Source organism: Delphinus delphis, chromosome 1, assembly GCF_949987515.2.
Source record: "Delphinus delphis chromosome 1, mDelDel1.2, whole genome shotgun sequence".
In the NCBI taxonomy this organism is placed as follows: Eukaryota; Metazoa; Chordata; class Mammalia; order Artiodactyla; family Delphinidae; genus Delphinus; species Delphinus delphis.
Window position 1 is genome coordinate 144,893,549 of NC_082683.1, and position 27,007 is coordinate 144,920,555.

Below are 27,007 nucleotides of genomic sequence, written 5' to 3' on the forward strand. Positions count from 1 at the left end.
GCCTTATATCCAGCTTGAACCAATACCCTCATTTTAGGTCTATCATCTATGAAATTATATGCATAATTTTTGGATTGTTTGAAACTCACTTTCCTAAACTCTTCCTTCCTCAATTCTGATATGAGCCCCAGGGAGCATTCTCCTCTCTTCTCTTGATATTGAGGAGAGATTTGAAAATCATGATACAAGTAATCACTGATGTTGAAAAAAAGACTGGGAAGTCTTACTTTTTACTTTGCGGATCTGCTGAATAACAAAAGTATTGAACTCTTAATGCTTTGCTAAAGTGGACTTCTTTATACAACATTGGAAAATTGATATTTTGATGCTTTAATAATTTAAAAGTTTCTTTTTCTGGGCTGTCTTTGGTACTCAGCATGTACTTCAAGGTGATTCTTAAAAGTTTTACTTGTGTTAAATAAGCCATGTTAGTTTTTCTGACATATTGAAGTATGGAAAAGTGTTTAGAATTTGAGTCACTGCTTGATTTCTAAAATTGATACTTTATTAACCTGAGATTTATGGAATGACCTGTAAACTTTAGTTTTGGTAATTTAGCTTTGCCTGTTTCTTCCTTTTCTGACCTTGAGCTTATTGTATTTCCATTCTTCTTGGGTTTCTCTGTTTGTGCAGGATGTTGGGAAGTCTGGCATCAATAATTCCTGAGAGGAAGAATGCTCATCATAGTATTCGTCAGAGTCTGGATTCACATGATAACGTAGAAGTTGAAGCTGCTGTTTTTGCTGCTGCTAACTTCTCTGCACAGTCAAAGTAAGCGTAGGCCTTTTATAATTTCGCTTCCCAGGAAGAGGTTTTGAAGGAATAACTCATCTGTGTATGTAAAACACTAAGGGATACAGAAAAATGTAAATTGCAAGGTGTATTTTCCAAGAGGGTTTCCGTCATGTTGGGAAAACAGGACTTAAATCCTTAAAACAGAAAAGTTAAGTACAGATGTTGGCATTAACTGTAAATGAAATTAGAATTTCCAGAAGGACAGGATCAGCATGGGATTAGAGTAGTTGGGGAAGGCTTCACTGGGGAGCAGAAGCTTTGTCTACTGAACAGCCTTCCCCAGACATACAGTCCTAATACTAAATTGCTGCTTTCTTACTGTCTTCTCAAGTTTAGCTTTTTGGCAGTAGAACTGTGCACAGTTTGACAGAGACAGTAACTTGAGTTGAAACCAATTTTAATTTCTTTGGGATGTCATAGTCTACTATCTTACAAAACAGTATATCTATGTGTGTGTGTGTGTGTGTGTGTATTTTTTTTTGATGAAATGTTGACCATAGTTTTATGACTGTGTTTGACTTGCTTGATTATCCTCTCTAAGAAATATATATTATTCCCTTTAGTGACTGATGGGGAAGTAGCATTGCTTTCTGGAGGACATTTTGGTAATATGTATTTTGCTTCAAACATGTACATTCCTTTGACCTAGAAAATCCACTTATAAGAACTTATCCTAAGGAGTCAGCAATGTGTACTGATATTTACTTATAAGGATGCTAGTTATAGGGTTATCGTAACCAAAAAAATTAGTAACAACTTAAATTCCAACCAATGTGCTAGTAAGATAGATATGACCGTACAACGAAATACTGTATCAGCTTTTGTAACGCATATATTTTAGAAATATATTTGGAAATAGGTTACATAATAGGTTATATGATATAGATTTATTTAAAAAACAAGTATTTATATTTATGGAATAGAAAAAAGACTAGAAAGATATATATCGAAGTATTGTCTCTGGTTGGTAAGATGGTTATCTTATTTTTGTTTTCTTTTTTACAAATTTCTGTATATCCTGCTAGGAGCAAGTTTTGGTTTTATAATCAGATGACTATGATTTTTTTTAATAAAAAGTAGCATTTACATTAAGAGCCTCTGCTAAATTTGGATAAGACTTGAAAGAGTTAATCACCAACTGTCTTCCTTTATATTTTATTAATACATCACATTCTTCTCTTCAGCTGCTCTTATGAAGCCTTCAGAATTCCAGGATTACTCATTGGAAAAGCAGATTAGAGAATAGAAAGCATATAGTCTTTAATTCACTGATCGAAAGTGGTAGGTGTGGCAATAATTGAGGAAGAGAAATATCTGAGTAAAGACAATTCCTATTTGTGCTTTTGAAAGTTGGCATTTTTTCCTTACTGATGACCAGTAAACATTTAATAGTTTATGTAGAAGCAGTTTTTCACATACCAGCCTTTAATATGGTATACTTGTGATTTGTGATGTTTAAAAATACCAAATTAGTGCAATAGGAAAGTCTGAAGGACCTATCTAGATGTATCAGTGTGAATAAGCAAATACGTCTTTTTCAGATTAGCATTTACCTCTTCCGCCAGAAGTGATGACCTGGCTTGAGATCAAATATCTCAACCAATACGGATGGATTTTTATGTTAGTATCTCCATCAATTTTGGATCTTAAACAAATTAGAGAAACTGGCCAAAAAAGACCTTAAGAATTTATTTAATCCTGTTTCCACCTGTCTGCTACCACAACCACATGTGACTTGTTCTGAAAAAGGTTATAATTTTTAAGAGCTAGCCCCAGAGCAGGAGTTGCAAACCCAAATGCCTTCAGGGACCAGGGAGGCATTGTCAATGAGAGAAGTGACTTCACGTGGTGACTGTGGTGAACTGAAGGGTGCACTCACCATCTAAAAGGAGTAGCCCCTTGGTACCAGTAGATGGTAACATTCCAGGAGTGTATGACCAATGGTGTGACATCGGAATTTGGGGTGGGGGGTGGTGGGAAGAAGCTGGAGAATTGGATTATTCTATTTATTTCACCATACAAGACTATATATTCTTAACATATTCTTAATGCTGACATTAAGAATTTAAAAAAATATTATTAGACCAAAAAAAAAGAAAAAAAGGAAAGAAAACTGCAGGCTTCTAACTTGCAGTTTATTGACCCTAGAGGAGTGTAACAGACTTTTAAACTTTGAGTTGTTATCAAAGTTATTATATAGTTAGCGGGACTTCCCTGGTGGTGCAGTGGTTGGGAGACCACCTGCCAACGCAAGGGACACGTGTTCGAACCCTGGTCTGGGAAGATCCCACATGCCGTGGAGCAACTGAGTCCATGCACCACAACTACTGAGCCTGCGCTCTAGAGCCCACGAGCCACAACTACTGAGTCCGCGCACCACGACTACTGAAGCCCATGCGCCTACAGCCTGTGCTCCACAGCAAGAGAAGCCCCTGCAGTGAGGAGCCTGCGCGCTGCAACAAAGAGTGGACCCCGCTCGCTGCAACTAGAGAAAGCCCGAGCACAGCAGCAAAGACCCAACGCAGCCAAAAATTAAAAAAAAAAAAAAGATACTATTTAAAAAAAAGTTATTATATAGTTAGTGAAGAAATACTTAGTGAATATCCATCATGTCCAGACTCTATTCCAAGCACCAGGAATACAGAAGTGGAAAAGATGAATGACCTGTTGTGATGTAAACACAAAGTAGTTTTAGCTGCTCATTAATGTTATGGAAAAATAGAACAGTTTTGTCATTGTGATGATGACCTGAGTGAGCTGCTTAGGTAGAGTGATCAGGGAAGGCCTCACTGAGTAGGTGACATTTGAGCTGAAACTGGGTGCTGAAGGAGAGGCAGCAATCTAGAGGAAGGATATTCCAAGCAGAAGGAATAACAAGTACAGGAGCACTCTGAAATGTGAACAGGTCATCTATACATACCTAATACACCTTTTGCCTTATACCTGAAAGACATTTACAACTTACTTTTTCTTATCAAATGTGAGGCTGATATCAGAGCAGTAGTTTTGCAACTATTTGGTATCAGAATCCCTTTACACTCTTCAAACATTGAAGTCCTCAAAGAGCTTTTTTTGTTTATATGGATTATTATATCAACTGATAGTTACTGTATTAGAATGAAAATGCCTAAATTTTTAAAATATTTATTAGTTCATTTAAAAAGTAACAAATTCTGGGGCTTCCCTGGTGGCACAGTGGTTGAGTGTCCGCCTGCCGACTCAGGGGACACGGGTTCGTGCCCCGGTCTGGGAAGATCCCACATGCCGTGGAGCGGCTGGGCCCGTGAGCCATGGCTGCTGAGCCTGCGCGTCCAGAGCCTGTGCTCCGCAACGGGAGAGGCCACAACAGTGAGAGGCCCGCGTACCGCAAAAAAAAAAAAAAAAAAAGCAACAAATTCTTAATATGTTAACATAAAAATATCTTTATGAAAATAATTATTTTCGAAAACAAAAATCAATTTTGTGGGAAGAGTGGTGTTGTTTTACATTTTTACAAATCTTTTTAATGTCTGGCTGGATTCTCATATCTGATTCTGTGTTCACTGATTCTGTTGCAATGTTATTTTGGTTAAAATATGTGAAAAAAATCCAACCTCACACAGATATGTAGTTGGAAAAGAAAGGAGTGTTTTTAAAGGCTTTATAGGTAATTATGGATGTTTTTCTTTGATACTATACCAAAACTAGAAACGTGTTGGTTCTTAAAGGTTAATTGCCCTGTGAACTCTAAAGCCACCAGTGAATATGTACTGTTACGTTGAAAGCCATTGGCCTCTCTTACCCGTGTATGGTTTTATAACTTAGATATTGGTCTTCTGGAAAATATTGGTTCACTGTGTTATGCAGGTCTTCCAAATGTTGACCCTTTTCATTGTAAAATATCAAAGGATCACATTTGTTACTATCACCACTGATCTCATCAGGAAGGTCTGTGAATATTAAGCTGTCAAGCTCATGGTGACAGATACAAGTTTTCTGAAATGCTAATTTTTGCTTAGAAGCTGAGATTGGCAAAAAATTTTCCCAGTTACCTTCCTTAAAGTTACAAGCTTTCTTTATTCATCTTTTTAGAAAATATCTGCAAATAGCCAACTCTGAATAATTATGGAATTTCATGAAAAAAAATGGGTAGTTCATGTAGAAACTCAAATGACTGCATGGTATTTTTCCTGCAGACAACCACTGTGTACTTGATGTGTGCTTTCCATTTTGTCAGAGAATATTAAATAATATCTTAATGGCAGAAAGTGTTTTATATAGACATCTAAACTGCAGAGGGGAAGTATTCCATGCCCTGTGTATAATTTATCATGACTAAAAGAGCCAAGTTAGATCATATTATCTGTATCTTATTTCCTTACATGTTATATAATGTTTTATCCCAAAAATTCATATTAATAACTTTTGCAACATTCAGTGATATTTCAATTGCAACAGACTCAAAAGCAACACCTTGGAAAATACTTTACACATATATAATATTTTTAAAATGCCTACTTTGTTTTTAATTTTTATTTTATTTTTTTAATTGAAGTATAGTTTGTTTACAATGTTGTGTTAGTTTTAGGTGTATAGCAAGGTGATTGTTATGCATATATATATTTTTCAGATTCTTTTCCCATATAGGTTATTACAAAATATTGAGTATAGTTCCCTGTGCTATACAGTAGGTCCTACGTGTTATCTATTTTATATATAGTAGTGTGTATATGTTAACCCCAAACTCCTAATTTATCCCTCCTCCCCCTCCCCCTTGGTAAGCACAAGTCTATTTTCCATGTCTGTGGGTCTATTTCTGTTTTGTATGTAAGTTCATCTGTATCATTTTTTTTGATTCCACATTTAAGATATATCATATTTGTCTTTTTCAGTCTGGCTTACTTAGTATGACAATCTAGGTCCATCCATGTTGCTGCAAATGGCATCTTTCATTCTTTTTTATGGCTCAATAATGTTCCACTGTATACGTATACCACCTCTTCTTTATCTGTTCATCTGTTGATGGACATTTAGGTTGTTTCCATGTCTTGGTTATTGTAAATAGTGCTGCAGTGAACATTGGGGTGCATGTATCTTTTCAAATTATGGTTTTCTCAGGGTATGTGCCCAGTAGTGGGATTGCAGGATCATATGGTAGTTCTATTTTTAGTTTTTTAAGGAGCCTCCATACTGTTCTCCCTAGTAGCTGCACCAATTTACCTTCCCACTAATAGTGCAGGAGGGTTCCCTTTTCTCCACACCCTCTCCAGCATTTATTATTTGTAGACTTTTTGATGATGGCCATTCTGACTGGTGTAAGGTGATACCTCATTGTAGTTTGGATTTGTGCTTCTCTAGTAATTAGCAATGTTGAGCATTGTTTCATGTGCCTTTTGTCCATCAGTATGTCTTCTTTCTTCTTTGGAGAAATTTCTATTTAGATCTTCTGCCCATTTTTTGATTGGGTTGTTTGTTTCTTTGATACTGAGCTGTTTGTGTATTTTGGAGATTAATCCTTTGTTGCATCGTTTGCAAATATTTTCTCCCATTCTGTAGGTTGTCTTTTTGCTTTGCATATGGTTTCCTCTACTGTGCAAAAGCTGTTAAGTTTAATTAGGTCCCATTTGTTTATTTTTGTTTTTATTTCCATTACTCTAGGAGATGGATCCAAAAAGATTTATGTCAGAGAGTATTCTGCCTGTTTTCCTCTGGGAGTTTTATAGTATCCAGTCTTACGTTTAGGTCTTTAATCTAAAAAATGGCCACTTTTAAATAATTTGGCTCTTAGTAAGATTCTATCCATATTTCCTACTGCGTTTCTACTACTTCATACTTACTCTGTTTTTCTAAAATTCAGAATATTTGGTATATATTTTATTGTTTACGTAAGTGATCGCTTGTGTGTTGAAAGCTTCTCTTAATTAAAAGTGTGTCCTAAAACATTGTAGACCGAGATAGTGACCTTGAGTCTTTCAGACAGTGTCATTTAGTAATGCAAATTGCAACAATGCTCATAAATCAGAGCATTTTTCCTTGAAAATCATGTGGGAACAGTGTTGGCATAAGCCCACTGCTGTTTGGAGTTTTGGTTTCAGTTGCATTTCTTACCCCACCCCTGGCACCTGACCTTAGGAATATTAGTTACGATTTGGAGTATTGCATTTCTCCTGTGCTTACTGTGTTCTGTTTCTTTTAAGTCCTCAGAAAACTGAAGCAAATTTAATTATTTGGTTTTAAAGATTTTGCTGTTTTCTCTTTCCAAAGGGATTTTGCTGTAGGAATCTGTAACAAAATCAGTGAAATGATTCAAGGTATGTATGCTTCATTTGGTATTATGAAGTAACTTAATGGGATTTATATTAATATTAGCTGTTAACATTTATTAAGTACTTACTGTGTGCTAGTCACTATTCATTCGTTTATTCATTCAAATAATGTTTATTAAGTGTCTTCTAAATGCCAGAACTATTCTAGGTGCTTAGGATACAGTAGTACACAAAACAAAGCCCTTGCCCTCCTGTAACCTACATTCTAATGGTGGAAGGGTTGGTGGTGGCAACAGATAAGTAAATTTATGACATATCAGGTGCTGCGGAGAACAAGTGCGGTAAGAAGGATAGAGAGTCCCCAGAGCAGATGGCAGGATAGAAGGGGGGAAGTTACTGTTTTATATATGTTGATCAAGGAAGACTTCTGATAAAGTGATATTTGAGTGAGAAATGCAGATATTTAGGTGGAAAACATTCTGACCTGGGGGAGAGCTGTGCTGTTAGGAGCTCTGGGACTCTCTTCACTCTGCTAATGTCCCTCCAGTATCTTCCAGCTGCAACGAAACTCAAATTCAAATTCCTCACTGTAGCCTACAAAGCCTTAGTATTCTAACCTCATCTTCCATACTGTGCTTCACATGTATTACCCCATTTACCCTCATAATATTCATAAAAGGAAGCTCTGGGGTTACAGCATTGCACAGCTCTAGAGAACATGACTCTCTTTGTGTATTTCTAGATGGCATTTCTTTGAATTGTGCAATTTGGCAGACTTGGATAGATAATACTACTACCTCTATTTTATGGAAAAGGAAATGGAGCCACAATAAAATCACTTAATTGAAGACCAAGATACAGTGGTTGAGCTTTGTCCTGTTTCTGTTTATCCCTTTGTCTTTTTTCCCCTGCTGCCAGAAAAGGGCTGTCCTGCAGAAAGCTATCATTAGAAGGAAGCATCACTCATTCATTGAGCAGGTTTTTATTGAATGCCTGCTGTATCAGACAAGATCTCAGCAGGAAACAGATGTCACATTTGAGCTGAGATAATTAGTAGGGTTTAATGAAGGAACGATTTACAAAGGTGTGGGCAAGGTAAACTATAGGGGATGATGTAGTCCTATACCCCTCTATGGTGCAGAAGAGGGAGTGGTTACCAGAACCTGGAGTCACATCAAGAGGGCCACTTTGAAAAACTGACCTTCAGAATGATGTGACCTGATGTGACCCTGCAGAGAAGGAGCCAAGGAATAAATACTCGGTCCTGAGCATTCTTCTCTTCCCCTCTGCTGGGGCTCTCCACCCAGAGAGAAGGCAAATGCAAGGGAGTTGATGTAAGCCTCCTAGGGTGCTGGAGGATTCTGTATAGCTTGAGTGGTGGCTCTATGGATATATTCATATGTAGAAATCCATTAATATGCGTACTTAAGATTCATTTTTGTTCCATAAGTTTTATCTGTAAAAAATTAAAGTAGGGACTTCCCTGGTGATGCAGTGGTTAAGAATCCACCTGCCAGTGCAGGGGACACGGGTTCAAGCCCTGGTCTGGGAAAATCCCACATGCTGCGGAGCAACTAAGCCCATGCACCACAGCTACTGAGCCTGCACTCTAGAGCCCGCGAGCCACAACTACTGAAGCCCGCATGCCTAGAGCCCGTGCTCTGCAACAAGAGAAGCCACTGGGTCTTCCCTGGTGGCGCAGTGGTTGAGAGTCCGCCTGCTGATGCAGGGGACACGGGTTCGTGCCCCGGTCCTGGAAGATCCCACATGCCGCGGAGCGGCTGGGCCTGTGAGCTATGGCCGCTGAGCCTGTGTGTCCGGAGCCTGTGCTCCGCAACGGGAGAGGCCACAGCAGTGAGAGGCCCGCATACCGCAAAAAAAAAAAAAAAAAAAAAGCATATAGCTGGTAATAGAAGCCATGGGTTTATATAAGCTCACTCAGGGAAAGTACATAGGGTAGGAAGATAATATATTACCAAGCCCAAGGAATACCAGAAGTTAAAGTGTGGATAAAGAGGAGAATACAAAGAGATTGAGAAAGGACAAAAACCAGGAAGAGTGTGAAAAAGCAGAAACTATTGAGAAAGAGTTTCAAAGATAGACTGGTCATTCAAATGCATTCAGTACCTTAAGGATCAAAACAATAATAACATAAGCCTGATATGATCCTGCAGAGAGAAAACCAGGGAGTAAATGCTCTGACCTTATTCTCCCTCCCATCTCCTGGGACTCTCTGTTTTGGCTAAACTCAAAGAGAGGCCAAATAGTAAGGGACTTAGTTGATGTAAGCCACTGTTGGATGTTGAAATATTTATGTATTCACACTAACACTTACTTCACAGTGGCAAAACCAGTGATCAGCAGAGATAGATTAGCTTTTGACCTATGTGTAGTATATTATGATGACAGTTTTTTGTTCACTGTCACCTCAAAGCTGTGCTGTAGAAGAAAAGACTTTTTTGTTTATGTAGCTCCAATGTTGACAGGAAAAGATGCTTTGGAATTAATCCTCATGGAGTTCCAGCTTTGTATACTGTAAAGAAAGGCATTGCTACACAAAGTTCAGAGAGTTTCAAAACTGCTCCATACACAGTCTGTTCACATCCTGATTTTGACTTAGAATTGAAGGAAATAATTAAAATTGTAAATATAATCAAATAATCACCATTGAGTTTGTACATATACGTGTGTATATGTATACATGTATGTGTATATCTTTTAGTATCCTTTGGGAAGAAACAGGCAGCAAATATGACTGCTTTCTACTGTGCCTTTTAAGGGCATTTTCTACTATCAGCATGTAGTTTAATAAGCACCCACAACTTAATGTTAAGATACATACTTTTGAAAAAAAACTATTGAACTTGTTGATTATCTCTAGTATATAATTATCTTTAATGTTATAACCGTAATACTCATATACTATTTGTTTTTAAATGGTCATTTTGCTAATTGAATCAGACCTTTTAACTGGGAACTATTATCCAGGATGATGATCAGAAATCTCTAAGCATTCTTTCTGTATCTAGGTCTAGCCACGCCAGTCGACTTGAAGCTGAAGTTGATCCCTATCCTGCAGCACATGCACCATGATGCAATATTGGCATCCAGTGCTCGTGAGCTCTTACAACAGCTAGTCACATCCTACCCTTCCAACAAAATGGTGATTGTTTCTTTGCACACCTTTACTCTGCTTGCAGCTTCATCCTTGGTTGATACGCCTAAGCAGGTAATGTCAATTTTCTTTAACTGCCTTTTCAATAAACTTGCATATTAAGTATACGATAAAAAATAAGTAACCCATAAGTTTTGATAACATTAAGATCCCTTTCTCTGATAAAGATCAGAGAAGGTTTCATTTCCTTTTGCTTGCTTTTTTCCTCTGTTCATAGTGCTAATTCTTAGGAGCCTTGAGAGAAATGAGGGGGAGGTGGGGGTACGTGGCAGAGCATAGAGTTGGTGGGGAAAAAAAAGGGAAGAATTGAGTGTTTGAGGCCAGGTCTTGTGCTGGAACCTTGCAAGTTAAATGATAGTATATTTCTATACTAGAGGAGAAAGAGGTCCAAACATGGGCACATAGCGCATAAATGACAGGGCTGTAATTTGAAATGAGCCCTGTCTCAAATGTAAGTTTCACTAACTTACACTGCATCCCTAATGATAATTTCAGTGACAGTATCATTCATGGAGTGACTTATTTCTTTTGTAGATTCAGCTTCTATTGCAGTATTTGAAGAATGACCCCAGGAAAGCAGTAAAGAGACTTGCTATTCAAGATCTGAAATTACTTGCCAGTAAAACACCACATACTTGGAGTAGGGAAAACATTCAGGTATGCAGAACTTTGAACATTAATATTTTATATAGAAAAATAATATAGCATTGTAATAGAGCATATTGTTTTGCTTTACATTTTTATATTGGGTTGGCCAAAAGGTTTGTTTGGTTTTTTCTGTAAGATGGCTCTAGTGGCACTTAGTTGTGTTTAACTTCATTCGAAACAATTTTGTTAGATTGTATGTGACAGCTGTCATATCAGCATACATTTAATACAAGACTTACCAAAATTGGTGAATTTTTGTGTAGCCATTTTAATATTGAGGATGGAAGAAAAAAGCAACATTTTTGACCTATTATGCTTTATTATTTCAAGAAAGGTAAAAATGCAAAAAAAGATTTGTGCAGTGTATGGAGAAGGTGCTGTCACTAACTGAACATGTCAAAAATGGTTTGTGAGGTTTTGTGCTGGAGATTTCTCACTGGACGTTGCTCCACGGTTGGATACCCCAGTTGAAGTTGATAGCCATCAAATCGAGATATTAATTGAGAACAATCAACATTATACCCCACAGAAGATAGCTGACATACTCAGAATATCCAGTCAAGCATTGAAAATCATTTACACCAGCTTGGTTATGTTAATCGCTTTGATGTTTGGGTTCCACATAAGTTATATTTCCACATGCAATTCTCTACTTAAACGTAACAAAAACGTTCTGTTATTAAAACAAATTGTGTATACGTATAGCTGATTTCACTTTGTCATACAGCAGAAACTAACACAACATTGTAAAGCAATTACACTACAATAAAGATGTTAAAAAAAAAATTGTGACAGGCGATGAAAAGTGGATACTGTACAATAATGTGGAACGGAAGAGATCGTGAGGCAAGCGAAATGAACCACCACCAACCACACCAAAGGCCGGTCTTCATGCAGAGAAGGTGATGTGTATATGGTGGGATTGGAAGGGAGTCCTCTATTATGAGCATCTTCTGGAAAACCAAAGGATTAATTGCAACAAGTACTACTCCCAGTTAGACCAACTGAAAGTAGCACTCGACGAAAAGTGTGTAGAATTAGTCAGTAGACTAATCTTTCATCAGGATAATGCAAGACAGAATGTTTCTTTGATGACCAGGCGAAAACTGTTACAGCTTGGCTGGGAAGTTCTGATTCGTCCGCCGTATTCACCAGACAATGCACCTTCGGATTTCCATTTATTTTGGTCTTTACAAAATTCTCTTCATGGAAAAAATTTCAATTTCCTGGAAGACTGTAAAAGGCACCTGGAACAGTTCTTTGCTCAAAAAGATAAAAAGTTTTGGGAAGATGGAATTATGAAGTTGCCTAAAAAATGACAGAAGGTAGTGGCACAAAAGGGTGAATATGTTGTTCAGTAAAGTTTTTGGTGGAAATGAAAAAGGTGTCTTTTAGTTTTACTTACAAACCAAAGGCACTTTTTGGCCAACCCAATATTATCTTTGTCTTTTTCTAAGTGTTTCAATCTAAAAAATTTCCAAGAGCATTGTTGATATTGGTGGCAGAAGTTAGAAGTGGCAAAGTAAATATATAAAACTTCTTTCTTTTTTTCCCTTTTTTTCCCAGTTTTATTGAGATAAAATTGACAGAGCATTGTATAAGTTTTCGGTATACAGTATAATGATTCGACTTACATCATGAAATTATTACACAATAAGTTTAGTGAACATCCATCATCTCATAGATACAAAATTAAAGAATTTAAAAAATATTTTTTTGTGTGATAAGAACTCTTAGGATTTACTTTCTTAACAACTTTCATACATAACCTAACAACAGTGTTAATTATATTTATCATGCTATACATTACATTCCTGGTACTTATTTATCTTATAACTGGAAGTTTGTGCCTTTTGGCTGCTTTCATCCAACTACCCCGTGCCTCTGGTAACCACAAATCTGATCTCTTTTTCTATGAGTTTGTTTGTTTGTTTGTTTGTGTGCTTGCTTTTGAAGTATAACTGAGCTGCAACACTGTGTTAGTTCCTGTTATACAACATAGTAATCTTTTTCTATACATTTCAAAATGATCACCATGATAAGTCTAGTTATGCTGTGTCACCATTCAAAGATATTACTTAGTTATTGAAAAATTTACATCCTTTAATGTTTAGGTTTGTTTTAGTGAATTAGACTTGCCTCTCAGTTTCTTTTTAATTGTCCCATAGCAGCACCAAGGCTAATTGAGAAGCCCACTTAAATTGTTTATTTTATTCTTGTCTCCTTTACTCAATTTAGGGAGAACAGTTTTGGTGCTGACTATTTATTAGAGAAAGGTACTGGATGGGGAACTTAGCGAACTGTATTTCTCCTTTTCACACAGAGGAAAAGACATTCTTAAGTTTTCTTTTGTTTTTTTTTTTTTTTTTTAAGTTTTCTTTTGTAAATACAAGAACAGATTTCAATCTCTAGACTTTTAATGTGTCATCTTTTATAGCATTTCCTAGGTTAAATTAATGTTTTATATTTATTTTTTCTCAAAGTGGAACCCTATTTGTTTGCCCATTACTGATGACAGATGCACCACTTATAAAAAAATGCTGCTTAAAGTGAAATGGAAAATTGTCAGAAATAAATCTTACGTTCATGGATTTTATTATCTCTTGGTATGATCATAGCTACAGTGTAACAAAAACCTTTGAATTTCAGATTATGAAAACTGAGCTGCTGTGTTTTTTTGTTTGTTTGCAATTTTCTAAACATGTTTTGGTATATTATGATTGATAGTCACAAATACCCCAAGACATAAGGACAGTAATTAGTATTTGCACTTAATAGATGAGCAAATTAGGGTTCAGAGAGACTTAATATGCTTAAGAGAGCTTCTTAAGAGGACTTAATTAAGAATTAAGAGAGCTCTGTCCTCTTGTGTTTTTTTCTACTAAACATATTATCCAAGAAGAGAATGTGCTCAGTCATTTTAGGGAACCAAACCAAGTGAGAGCACTGTATTATTCTATCTCATTTCTTTCCTTATTTTAAGATAAATCACACATACAAAAAAGTATGTACAATGTATATTTAATAGTTTAAATAATAATTGTAAATCAAAACCCATGTAACCACCATCCAGCTAGAAAGAGAACACTGCAAAATCACAGAACCCTGCTTCCTTCTCTCACATCGTTCTCCCTGATCAGAGCCTTAATACCCACCCAATGGAAACCACTGTTTTGACCTTTGTGATAATCATTTCTTTGCTCTTTATAGTTTTACCATCTATATATATGCCTCCCTAAAAATATTGTTTAGTTTTGTTTGTTTTTACTTCTTTTGCTCAACATTATACTGATGAGACTCATTCATGTGGTTGCATGTTTTTTTCCTTTAATTGATATACAGTTGTCCCTTGACATCTTTGGGGGCTTGGTTCCAGTACCCCCTGCTGAATACCAAAATCCTCAGATGCTCAAGTTCCTTGTATAAAATAGTAGTTTTTGCATATAACCTATGTATATCCTCCTATATACTTTAAATCATCTTTAGATTACTTACAATACCTAATACAATGTAAATATTATGTAAGTAGTTATAAATAAAATGTAAATGCAGTGTAAACAGTTGCCCTTGCCATGCTCTGAAATGGTTAAGAGCTATGACATAAGAATTTTCTGTCTTCTGAGGGTATAGCTTTAAAAGTGCCGTAAGTCCATCTGAACCTGGAACTTCTTCCAGGGATAGAGTTTTGAGAATATTTCTAATTACTTACATGGTTATTGCCCTATCAAAGTTTTCTGCCTCTTGAATCAGTTTTGATAATTTGTTTTCCATTTAATTTATTTTGCAGATTCATGAGTATCAGTATAAAGAACCTTTATAATTTTTAGTATCTCCGTGTTTAAAATTTTATCTTTATTTTATTCTTACTATTGTGTTTATGTTCCCCTTTTCTTGCCAGAAGCATGGCTTTCTTGTGCCTTTCAAGTGGTTGGTACATTTATTTTTATTCTTCTGTTTAATAATGAAAGCACTTAAGGCTATTAATTTTCCTCTTAGTGCAGGTTGGCCACATTCCATAAATTACAACTTTCAGTGTTCCCATTGCCATTAATTTGAAATGCACTTTTTTTTTTAAATAAATTTATTTATTTTTTGGCTGTGTTGGGTCTTCGTCGCTGTGCGTGGACTTTCTCTCGTTGCGGCGAGCGGGGGCTACTCTTCGTTGCAGTGCGGGGGCTTCTCATTGCGGTGGCTTCTCTTGTTGCGGAGCACGGGCTCTAGGTGCATGGGCTTCAGTAGTTGCAGCACATGGGCTCAGTAGTTGTGGCTCGCGGGCTCTAGAGCGCAGGCTCAGTAGTTGTGGCACACGGGCTTAGTTGCTCCGCGGCATATGGGATCTTCCCAGCCAGGGCTTGAACCCATGTCTCCTGCATTGGCAGGAGGATTCTTAACCACTGTGCCACCAAGGAAGTCCCTGAAATGCACTTTTTACGTCAGATTTTGTGGTATAATTTATTTACAGAAACTTTTCTAGGTACACAGTTCTAGATATGCAGTTCAAATTTTAATAGATGTATACAGTTGTGTAACTACCACCACAATTGTGATATAGAACATTTTCAAATCACTCCAGAGTTCCTTCAGGCCCCTCTAGTCAGTCTTTCCCCTAACCCCTGACTAATACTGAACTGATTTCTATCCCTATAATTTTGCCTTTCCAAAATATAAATGGAAGCATACAATATGTAGCCTTTTGGGTATGGCTTCTTTTGCTTAACATAATGCTTAGCATAATTCATCCATGTTGTTACATGAAGCAGTAGTTTGTTCCATTTTACTGCTGAGTAGTATCCCAGTATATGGACCATAGTTTATTTATCCGTTGACAGCTTCATGGACATTTGAATTGTTTCCAGTTTTTTGTGTTTTTTTTTCTATTATAAATAAAGCTTTTATTGTACAGATCTTTGTAGGACATTTCTTGGGTAAAAACCTAGGAGTAGAATTGTTGGGTTGTGTGGTAAATGTATGTTTAACTTTGTAAGAAACTGCCAAACTGTTTTCTATAATGGCTGTACCATTTTACATACTCAGCGGCAATGCATGAGTTGTAGTTCTTTATCCTTGCTAGCACTTTTTATTGTATGGCTTTGTAATTTTAGTCTTCTGAATAGTTGTGTAGTGGTATCCACCAGCATCGTATAGGCTTGTCATCCAGATCTCTTCTTTAGTGAAATGCCTGCTCTAATCTTTTATGCTGCTTTTTTTTTTTTAGGTTTTCTTCTTGTTACTGAGCTCCTTATATATTCCAGATACAAATACTTTTATCAGATGTGTATTTTGCAGATATTTTCTGCCAGTATGTGCCTTGAATACAGTATCTTTTGAAGAACAGAAGTTTTTTTGTTTCGATGAAATATAGTTTATCAATTTTTTTTTTCCTTTTGGGGTTGTATTTTTGTTTTTTATCTAGGAAGTTTTGTTTTGTTTTGTTTTGTTTTTTGCGGTACACGGGCCTCTCACTGTTGTGGCCTCTCCCGTTGCGGAGCAAGAGGCTCCGGACACACAGGCTCAGTGGCCATGGCCCACGGGCCTAGCCGCTCTGCAGCATGTGGGATCTTCCCGGACCGGGGCACGAACCCGTGTCCCCTGCATCAGCAGGTGGACTCTCAACCACTGTGCCACCAGGGAAGCCCCTATCTAGAAAGTCTTTATCTAACGCAAAGTCTCAAAGATTTTCTCATATATTTTCTTCTAGAAGTTTTATAGTTTTAACTTTTATATTTAGCTCTATGTAATCCATTTTGAGTTGACTGTTGTATATGGTGCAAGGTAAGAATGGAGGTGTGTTTGGATAGCCAGGTGTTCCAGCACCATTTGTTAAAAAGACTATCCTTTCTCTGTGAATTACCTTAGCATCTTTGTTGAAAATGAGTTGACCTTATCTATATGGGTCTATTTCTGGATTCTGTTTTGTTCCTTTGGTCCGTGTATCTGTTCTTAAGCCAATAGCACACAATTTTGATTTCTGTAGCTTGGAATTCTGTAAGTCTTGGCATCAGGTAGTGTGAGTCCTCTACCTTTGTATTTATTTTGGATGTTCTAGGTCCTTTTCCTTTCCATACAAAATTTCAAACCAATTTGTCAATTTCTACAAAAAAGTCTGCTAGGATTTTGATTGGTATTTGCATCTATAGATCAATTTGGAAAGAATTGACATCTTAGTAGTATTGAGTTTTCTAATCTATGAACATGGCATATCTCTCCATTTATTTAGATCTTCCTCAATTTCTCATCAGTGGTTTTCAGCATACAAATTTTGCGCATATTCTGTGAGATATTCCTAGGTGTTTCATGGTTTTTGGTTGCAGAATCATCCCTTTGTATCACATCTGCTGATTCAGCCAACCACCAATGACTCAAAGAAGTATTCCAAAAAAAATCCCAGGAAGTCCCAAAAAGCAAAACTTGAATTTGCCACCTGCCAGCAATTATTTACATAGCATTTACACTGTGTTAGGTATTATAAGTAATCTAGAGATGATTTAAAGTATGTGGGAGGATGTGCATATGCAATTTATATGCAAATACTACACTAGTAGTATTTGAGCATCTGTAGATTTTGGTATCTGCAGCCAGGAGTGGGGGGTCCTGGAACCCCTGCGGATACTGAGGGGCGACTGTATTGTAAATGATTTTGTTCTTTTAGTTTCCATGAGAGCAGTTTTGATTTCCTCTTTGACCATGGAATTAGTTTAAATAATATTTTTATCCCCTTTTTTCTTATTCTTCTTTTATCCCATTTATTAAGATGTAACTGACATACATCACATACATAAGTTTAAGCATAATGGTTTGACTTACAGATATTATGAAATGATTAACACTAAGTTTAGTTAGCATCCATCATCTCATATAGATAAAAAGAAGAACAAGAAAAAAATTTTTTTTGCTTATGATGAGAACTCTTAAGATTTACTGTAACAATTTTCCTATATGTCATACAGCGTGTTAACTACAGTCATCATGTTGTGCATTACATCCCTAGTACTTATTTTTCTTATAACTGGAAGTTTCTGTTTTTGACGTGATAAGGTTTTTATATTTGTAGATGGAATTTTTGTTGTTGCTAACCTTTTGTTATTAATTCCTAATTTTAAGGTTTCCTTGTGGCGCAGTGTAGGATCATTTTTTGTAAACAGTTCGTAGAATTTGAAAAGACGGTATATTTTCTATATAATGTAATATATATATTAAGTAATACAGATAAATATATAATATATATGTGTTAATATATATTTCAGTATTAAACTGTATGAAATCTTATTGATACTACTCAAGTATACTATATCTTAAATTAGTTTCTCTTTTTGATCTGTGAAGTTTTGATATTCATTAGCTTCTCATGCCAATTTATATGTAACCATTTTAATTTAAAAATCTTAATGCTATCTTGTTCCACAGATAGAACTTTTATTAGTGTAAAAGAATCCTCTCTCCTATTTAAAGCTATTTTGGCCTCAAGTTCTTTATGTAATATTAATATTGCCTCTTGTTTATTTTTCTTTCCACATATCTATCAGGTCTTTGCCAATTTTGTTGTCCTCAACCTTTCTCTGTCATTTAGGTTTGATTCTTATAAATAGCATATAATTAGATTTACCTCTTTAGACTTAATCTGAGTCTTTTTTAGTAGTGTAATTTATTTACATTTATCGATGTAACTGAATTTTTGTACTTTTATAAACAGTCTTATTTTAGACTGTTTACAATGTGTCCTTTTTTGTTTCCTTTGTTTCATTACTTTGTTATTTTGATCAAGTTTTCACTGTTCCTTTATTCTCTAGTGAACTAAAAAGATTTTAGCATGGTAATTAAGCATTATTCTTACTTTACCTACCTCTATATTTTATATATTAATATAAGAACTTGTGTATCTCTATTAAGAATGAAAAGTATGGTGGTTGAAATATTGCAAATTTTAGCAGGCTTAAATTCTCCTCTTTTCTACTCCCCTTCATTCCCTCCTCCCCCTGTATGTTGTTAAAATAATCTGAAATTTAATTACAAGTTACTTTTTTTATACTACGCAGTTATTGTGTGAAATCTTTTTTATAATATTTGCATTGAACTTCACAACCACATTAATGGTTACTTAAGTGTTAACTGTTTTGTTGATTTCACAGCTTACGAGTATTTCTTCAATATACCACATCTTCCCTGAAGTTTTTTGTTCTGATTTATCTTTATCTTTCTTGTGGCTTTTTTCTTTAGTTCTTTTTAATCGAAAATACATGTTATTAAATATTTGTCTTTCCCACAAAGAATTTTTTCCCACTGTGCCTGAAATCTGAGCATATTGATTTTAATTAAATGGATGTGGTCAAATAATCATTTTTTCAAAGCCTGGGTGTATTTTTGAAAATATTGAAATAGAGCAGAAGAAAACAGTTCTAATGATTTAACCTTTACAAGGTAATAGCTTGTTGATTTCAAATTTAAATTTTACTCTGTCACCAAGAGTAATTATTTTTATTCAAGGTTTTCCTCCCTCCTTCTTTTCTTTCTTCATTCTTTCCTTTCTTCCTCTCAGCCAGTCTTATCACTGCTGATTGATTTTTGAGTTTTGGTATTTCAGTTGCAAATTGTGTGCATTCTATTGCTATTTTTACGGGTGTGTTGGTAGGTATTATAATTTCCACCTGTAATCAGATATTCCAGGTTTAAAGGAAATACGTTCGTTCCGAATGTCTTAAAAACCTGAAGGAAGGAAGGGCCTAAATCAAGGCCCAAGTATAGCGTATTATTGTTAAGGTAGTCAAAAACAAATAATTTCATAGGAACAAAAATATTTTTTCATGTGTTTGTATTTCTCTTTGGATTTTTTTTGTATGTCTTGCTATAATATCCATTTGTGTTGATCAGTATTAATAGTTTACACTATTCTGGTGTTATTGTCTTATCTGAAGAGGTTGATTTATTCAACCTGTCTGTTACACAGCAAAAGATTATTTGTTCTGGGTATTCTCAAAGGCGTAATTTTATTTTTGACTTGATCTCTCCGAAGATTTCTGATTATATCTTACCTGATCCTAGGAGAAATGACAAGTTAAACATGAGAATTAGCTCTTTTAATAATCTTTTTCTTTTTGTAGTTAGTACAATGGAGACATAGAAAATTTAGAGGTATTATGTCTCTGGCAGAGTACTTTTGTTTATTTATTTTTCATGGAAGTATGGTTGACATACAATATTATATTAGTTTCAGGTGTATAACTTAGTGATTCAATATTTAAATACATTATGAAATGATCACCACAATAAATCTAGTAACCATTTGTCCTCATACAGAGTTACTACAGTATTATTCACCATGTTTCTTATGCTGCACATCATATGCCGTGACTTATATGACTGAAAGTTTGTACCTCTTAATCCCCTTCACAGAGTGCTTTTAACATGACATTTTTCTTTATTTTGAAGATTATCAATTTTTTGCCATGCTTTTCTGGAACACATCCCTGGTGGCCAGTCCCATTCTAGAGTAGAGGAGAAGCCCCCATTTAGGAGCTGACCCAGAAAACAGTAATTCAGGACAGAGCCTCAGTTGAGCAGTGAGTTAAACCAGCCTGGAGAGAGAAATTCAGACCAAATAGTCAGTGACGGTAACAGTGGTGGTGTGTGAGAAAGGGGGCTCCATTTCAAGAGTTAGATATTTCCTTTTTGAAAAATGGTCCTGGTAAGAACAATTTTGTAATAGGTAACATCCTTGAAACAGAAACTTGAACCATATTTCATCGTTGAAATATGACTGATGTGCTATTTCTGGGGAACTTTGATGTGCTCCGTTAAGCTTACTACATTAAATTAATGGACCTTTAAACCAATATGTAGTTACAGAGAGCATTTTAGATATCCAATACTGTGCAAAGTGACAGAAATGAGAAGATAACACTGTAGATAATTTTATAGATTTTCTAACACTTTGTTCAATTTTTTAAATGGTAAATCTTTTCTTCTTTAAAATTATTAATATCATCTTATGTAACATGTCGCAACCTTCTTGATTATCCCAAAAGGCTAAATATCTGTTATACATAGGGCACTTTATAAGACATAATTTTGAATATGTGTAAATACAGGACATAACCTATGGGGCTATTTGGTTAATAATTTTATTCCCAAGTACAAACTAACAGTACAAGGCAGAACAATTTAGGCAGTAAAAAGTGGATAAATGGAAGTAGCCTATGTATTTAAATAAATAAATTAAAACTGTAATATTACCTAATGGCAATGACTTTTTTTTTCTTTTGTAAAAAAGCTTTCTTTTGAACTTCAAAAATAGCATCTATATCTGCTTTTACATCTTCATTCCCTACTCTTTCTTTAACACACTTGTTTATAGGTCTGTTTCCTTATTACTTTGCTTAGTTACTTAAAAGATCACCGGTGTTCTTCTTAATGCTAAATCCAGAACCTTTTTCTGCCTTTATCATCTTTCCTTTTGATACATTGGACACTGTCAGCCTTCCCCTTCTTCGGTCCTTATCTGTCCTCACTCTTCCCACTCTCTGAACTGCACCTTCTCTGGATTCTTCATTCCCCCTTTTCCTCAGAGTTGAACCTTTGAGTTGAATTCAGTCTAAGCTCTTTCTTCCATTTCTTCTCTGCCAATCTGAGGGCTTCCTTTAGTATAAGCACATGCGTCCTCTAACAATCTAGTCCTCTTACCTGAGCTCAGTTGCTCTCCAGCATAGTAACTTGCAGAGGTTGTGAAGTGCTTTGACTCTCAGTAGCTGTTTAATCTTACAGACAATAGATGTCACCGCCCGCCTTTTATTTTAAACTTCACTTCCTTTCTTTGCCAATATATTCATGTGTCAAAATTCAAATGCTACAAAAGGCTATATAGTAAAATATTTCCCACTTTTCTGCCATCCACTCAGCTCCTTTGCCCAGTGGTAACCAGTGTCTAATTTTTTATATGTTTTTCCAGGGATGTATAAATTCTGTATAAATCTTTACCCCCATTTTACAGACAAAGAAGTTGAGACTCAAAGATTTCAGTAATTGGTGCAGATCACAGCGATGGTGAGCGGCAAAGCCAGAATTCTAATGAGAGTGTTCCAGTTAAAAATCTGCGACATCTCAGATTCCAAATGCCTGGTGGATATTTCCTCTTGGACTTCATATCTCTTCCTGTTTTCTGTTGTTACTCAAAAATTAGTTTATCTGCATAAATTCTCAGTCTTTGTAAATGGAACCAACATTCTCTGGTCATCAGTTTTGAAATTTTATAATAATAATTGAATCCTTCTTGTTCATTCCCTCATATACAGTCTCCTTCAAAATGTCTCTCATATTTATACTCTCCATTCCTGCCACCGAGTTCTAGTTCAGGCCATCACCAATCACCACCTGCTTGGATTACTGCCATAAGCTACAGGATGGCTCCTTACCTCTCAACTTTCTTTAACTTGTTCTGTTTACCATTGCCAGAATAATCTTCCCAACACTTTAGATGATGTTATTCCTCTCCAGTGGCTTCCTTTTTCCTTTCTCATCCTGTTTACATTACTCTGCCTAACATTCAAGGCCCTCTATAATCTGGCCTAATCTTCCCTAATCAATATTTCTCTCTCTTAGCCTTCATCCCTTTTGGATATATCTCCTCTTACCGCAAATAAACACTTCATATTCTGGCCTTATTTCTTGTTTGTATCACATAGACTGTCTTCCCTTCCATTACCAAAAACTACTTTGTGTTTCAAGTCCATTTCCATGCCTTCCACAGTAATGTTTGCTGCTGCTGCTATTTTTGTTATTAACTAAGTTTTTCTTTCAATTGAAAAAGTATACATGCACGTGATAAAAATTAAACAGAGTTCATAGGTGTGCAGTGAGCAAAATATAAGTGTCTTCCATCTCTTCCCTCTGGTCTCCTCTGTAGAGGTGATCACTATTACTAGTTTCTTAGGTATCCTTCCTGAATTTTTTCATCCACACACAAGCATGTGTATGTCCCATCTTTTTTCTGTACAAATGCAAATATACTCTATGCATGTTAAGAACTTTTTGTCACTTAAGAATGCATCTGGGGGGGGCTTCCCTGGTGGCGCAGTGGTTAAGAACCCACCTGCCATTGCAGGGGACACGGGTTTGAGCCCTGGTCCCGGAGGATCCCACATGCCATGGAGCAACTAGGCCCGTGCGCCACAACTGCTGAGCCTGCGCTCTAGAGCCCGCAAGCCACAACTACTGAACCCGAGTGCCACAGCTGCTGAGGCTCATGCGCCTAGAGCCCATGCTCCACAACAAGAGAAGCTGCCAGAATGAGAAGCCCGCGCACCGCAATGAAGAGTGGCCCCCGCTCACTGCAATGAGAGAAGAGCCTGCACACAGCAATGAAGACCCAACGCAGCCAAAAATACAATAAATTAAAAAAAAAAAGAATGCATCTTGGGGAACATCTCATATTAGCACATAAATCTACTTCATTCTTTTACCAGCTGTGTGGTACTGTCTCTTTATTCCCAGTCCCCCACTGATGGACGTTAGAGTTGTTTCCAGTATTTTTGTTGTTGCCATTTACATTGCTCCATTGACGAGTTTGTTAAAAAAAGTTGCCTTTGTGAACATAAATTTCTAAAAGAGGAATTTGGGGGCTCAGTGATGTATATATATAAAATTTTTTATCTTGCCAATTACCCATCAATGAGATTTACACCCTTTTAGCTTTCCATCAGCAGTGTGTGAGTGCCTGTTTCCCCCATGCTGTTTTCGGTGTTATGTATTATTAAACTTTAATCTTGGCCAATCAGATTGGTGAAAGCAACTCATTTTAATTTAAATTTTTCAAATTATCAGTGAGGTTTAAAACATCTTATATTTTAAAAACATTTATATAAATTCTGTGAACTACTGATTTTTCTTTTGGGCTGCTTGCCTATTTATTACTAAGAACTTTTTATATATTAAGATTATTGGGCCTTTGTTGATCTTACATGATATAAATTTTTTTCCCCAATTTTGGCACTTATCTTTTCACTTTTTCTTTTCCCATGTTAAATCTTAGTGCTTTTTACAGTTTTGTTTTTTATTTGCCATAAAAAGGAAACAAGAATCAAGTTTTATTTTATTCAGATGACTGGCCAGTTGCCCTTGAACTGTGTATTGAATAGTCTCTGATTTGAAATGCCATTATCATATATTAAATTCTGTGTGTATTTGAATCTATTTCTGGGACCAGTTCTCTTTTGATTTCTGTCCACAAGTAGGAAAAACTTATCTTATTACTATAGATTACATTTTAATATTTGGTAAGGCTTGTTTTGTTTGTCCTTATACTTTGTCAGAATTTTCTGTATATTTTCTGATTTGTAAACAGGTTATCTAAGTTCTCCCCTCCCCCCAAGATTCTGTTGATATTTTTATTGGGGTCATATTAAATTTATTGTTTAACCCTTTCCGAAATTTTATTTTATTGAAGAATGTTTTCTTTCTTTTTTTAAAAATTTCTTATTTTTTTGGCCACGCCGTGCAGCCTGCGGATCTTAGTTCCCCAACCAGGGATCAGTCCCACGCCCCCTGCAGTGGAAGCGCAGAGTCTTAACCACTAGACCGCCAGGGAAGTCCCTGAAATTTTATTTTTAATTGTTCCCCTAGTCTTTCAGTTTTGCTCATTTTCTGAAACTTTGTCTTTGTGAGAGAATGGGAGTTGGTTTAATTTAACAGGACAGTTATTTGACCATTTACACTACATGCAGTAATGTTATAGAGTCCTAAGAGTAACTATACAGGATGAGCCAAGACTCGCTGTACTAGGAACACATATTCAAGGTTAACTACAGTGAAAAAAAAACTAGCATCTTGATTTTGGTAATACTTCAGATCACCTTAAGTCAAGAGTAGAGTAAATGACCTGAAATGGAGGAGGATAGATAGATAGCTCACTCACTTATTAGCTAGATAGAATGCTACACTCTCTACTATTTAAAAAAAAAAAATTATATATATATATATATACACACACACACACACACACATATACATATGAACTAATATCTGTCAGGTAAGCAAAATATATTGGAGGTTCTGCTTGTGAGGACTAAATAGGGCATAATTCATAGTGATCTTAATAAAGTCATTCGTGATGACTTTTTTTTTAATAAACTTTATTTTTTAGAACAGGTATAGATCTACAGAAAAATGGAGACTAGTACAGAGGACTCCCACATACCCACATCCAGTTTCCCCAGTTATTGATATTTTACATGAGTATGGTACATTTGTTACACTCAGTGAACCTATATTGGTACATTATTATTATTAACCAAAGCTCATACTCCATTCTGATTTCTTTAGTTTTTACCCAGTGTCTTTTTTTTGTTCAGATCCCATGTAGGATACAACATTATATTTAGCTAATGTGTCTCCTAAGGTTCCTCTTGGCTGTGGCAGTTTGAAGTTTTTTATCATGGAAAAAAAGATATAATTTTTCTAAAAAGCTAGAAAATTTAAAACGAGTAGACAGTTTTAAGGTATACTGATATTTTAACTTCTGTATTCCTTTCTCTTCTGCATTTCAGGCACTCTGTGAATGTGCCCTCCAGACTCCTTATGACAGCTTGAAACTTGGAATGTTGTCTGTTCTTTCCACGCTGTCAGGGACCATCGCCGTCAAACATTACTTCAGCATAGCTTCAGGTAAAGAGAAGAAAGGAGATAATGTATGGATAACATGCTAATCCTTTATTCATGTTGATATTTCAAGTCGTTTCCTCTGTAAAGCTTTAAATCAGGAAAGGTTTCAATTTCATATGGTTATATGTTAGGAATTTCTTTGAAAATGATTTCTTAACTAATTCCTAAGATAATAAAATCTTGCATCTTTGATCTTAACTCAAGGCTATAGTTTTTCTCAATTTGCCCTTTTTTGCATTATATGTGGATGAAACAATATTTTTTAGGGTGCTTAAAATAGCTGGTTTGCTTTTGTATGTCTCTGACTTAAAATGCCCTTTGGATTTAAGTGTATTTCAAAGGCCAAGCGGTGGTGAATTTTAAAAGCAAATGTCATGTGCTTCCTTTTAGGCATATGTTATCCTTCTGGAAAATGATTAAAATAAAACTTTACCCCAGTTCAATAATGCTTTCCTAGTTGCCTGTTTAATATGATTTAACTCCAAAATGCGTTTGTTAATGCCCTGTGAGGAGCTTGCTTACATAACAGACTTAAGGCTAAAGTTTTTTGTTGTTTTATAGTCTTGGAATGATGCACAAGAAATATAACATTAAGTGGATGAGGAAGACTTTTCTCTTACTAACTTTCTACCTTTTTCTGCTATTGGTTGAACCTTTTGAACCCTGTGAATTTATCTTAGTAAATTGTTTCTAAGTAAAAAAATTGAAAATAATAATTTTATTCCAAAAACAATTGACATAGAAAAATGCTCACAAATATTATATTTTAAAGGTAGAAATTGGAAGTATCTACTTATTCTGATTATATATGAATATTTAAATTGTATTGGTGTGCATGGGGGAAAAAGATGTTTTAAAGTATTCCCGAAAGTTAATAAAAAGGTCATGCTGGTTGTGGGTTTGGGGATGATTTTTGTTTTTTTCTTTGGGTTTTTCTGGGTTTTTCCCCAAGTTTTCTTTAATATCTTGATGAGAAAAAAAAGGAAAAAAGTAAGTTCCAAAACATGTTTGTAAATTTATAGATGAGTCTGCATTGTCCGTATCACGTGGGCAAGAAAAAGAATGGAGGAAATTACAATTTCCATGGTTTTGTAAAGAGAACTCATAGGTTCATCTTTCAAATGTTTTGCCTATTTAAAAAGCACTGAGGTTTTACCTAAGCTAGTACTTTTATGTCAAGCTGGAAATCAATAAGGTGACCATATGTCCCACACTGCCTGAGATAGTCTTGGTTTATGCCTGTTGTTATTTATGATAGTGTCCTTTTCAACCATCACAAAGTATGATCACCCTTAGTGTAAAAGATTGCAGTTGATAGGAATCATGGAAAAATCAGCAGGGGAAAGGAAGACAGGAATGAGAGACCCCGCTGAGAAGCTGAATGAGCTTTAATCTCCTGATTCTTCCTGAAGCTCACTCACTTATAACTGAGAGCTTCTCTACTATAAATAACAACATTCACGACATAAACCTTATGTTACAGAATTTCAGGTGTGAC

The 27,007-nt window shown here is 35.7% G+C and overlaps 1 protein-coding gene across 1 annotated transcript in view; it reads left to right on the forward strand.

The window, feature by feature from the left end:
* Window positions 1-27,007, forward strand: part of INTS7 (integrator complex subunit 7) — a 91,565-nt gene that overhangs the window by 13,519 nt on the left and 51,039 nt on the right. Inside the window, exons 4-8 of the mRNA XM_059995085.1 lie at window positions 634-771; window positions 7,039-7,085; window positions 10,070-10,269; window positions 10,750-10,872; window positions 25,395-25,512. Of these exons, the coding sequence (XP_059851068.1) occupies window positions 634-771; window positions 7,039-7,085; window positions 10,070-10,269; window positions 10,750-10,872; window positions 25,395-25,512 (626 nt within the window). The remainder of the gene's footprint in view (window positions 1-633; window positions 772-7,038; window positions 7,086-10,069; window positions 10,270-10,749; window positions 10,873-25,394; window positions 25,513-27,007) is intronic.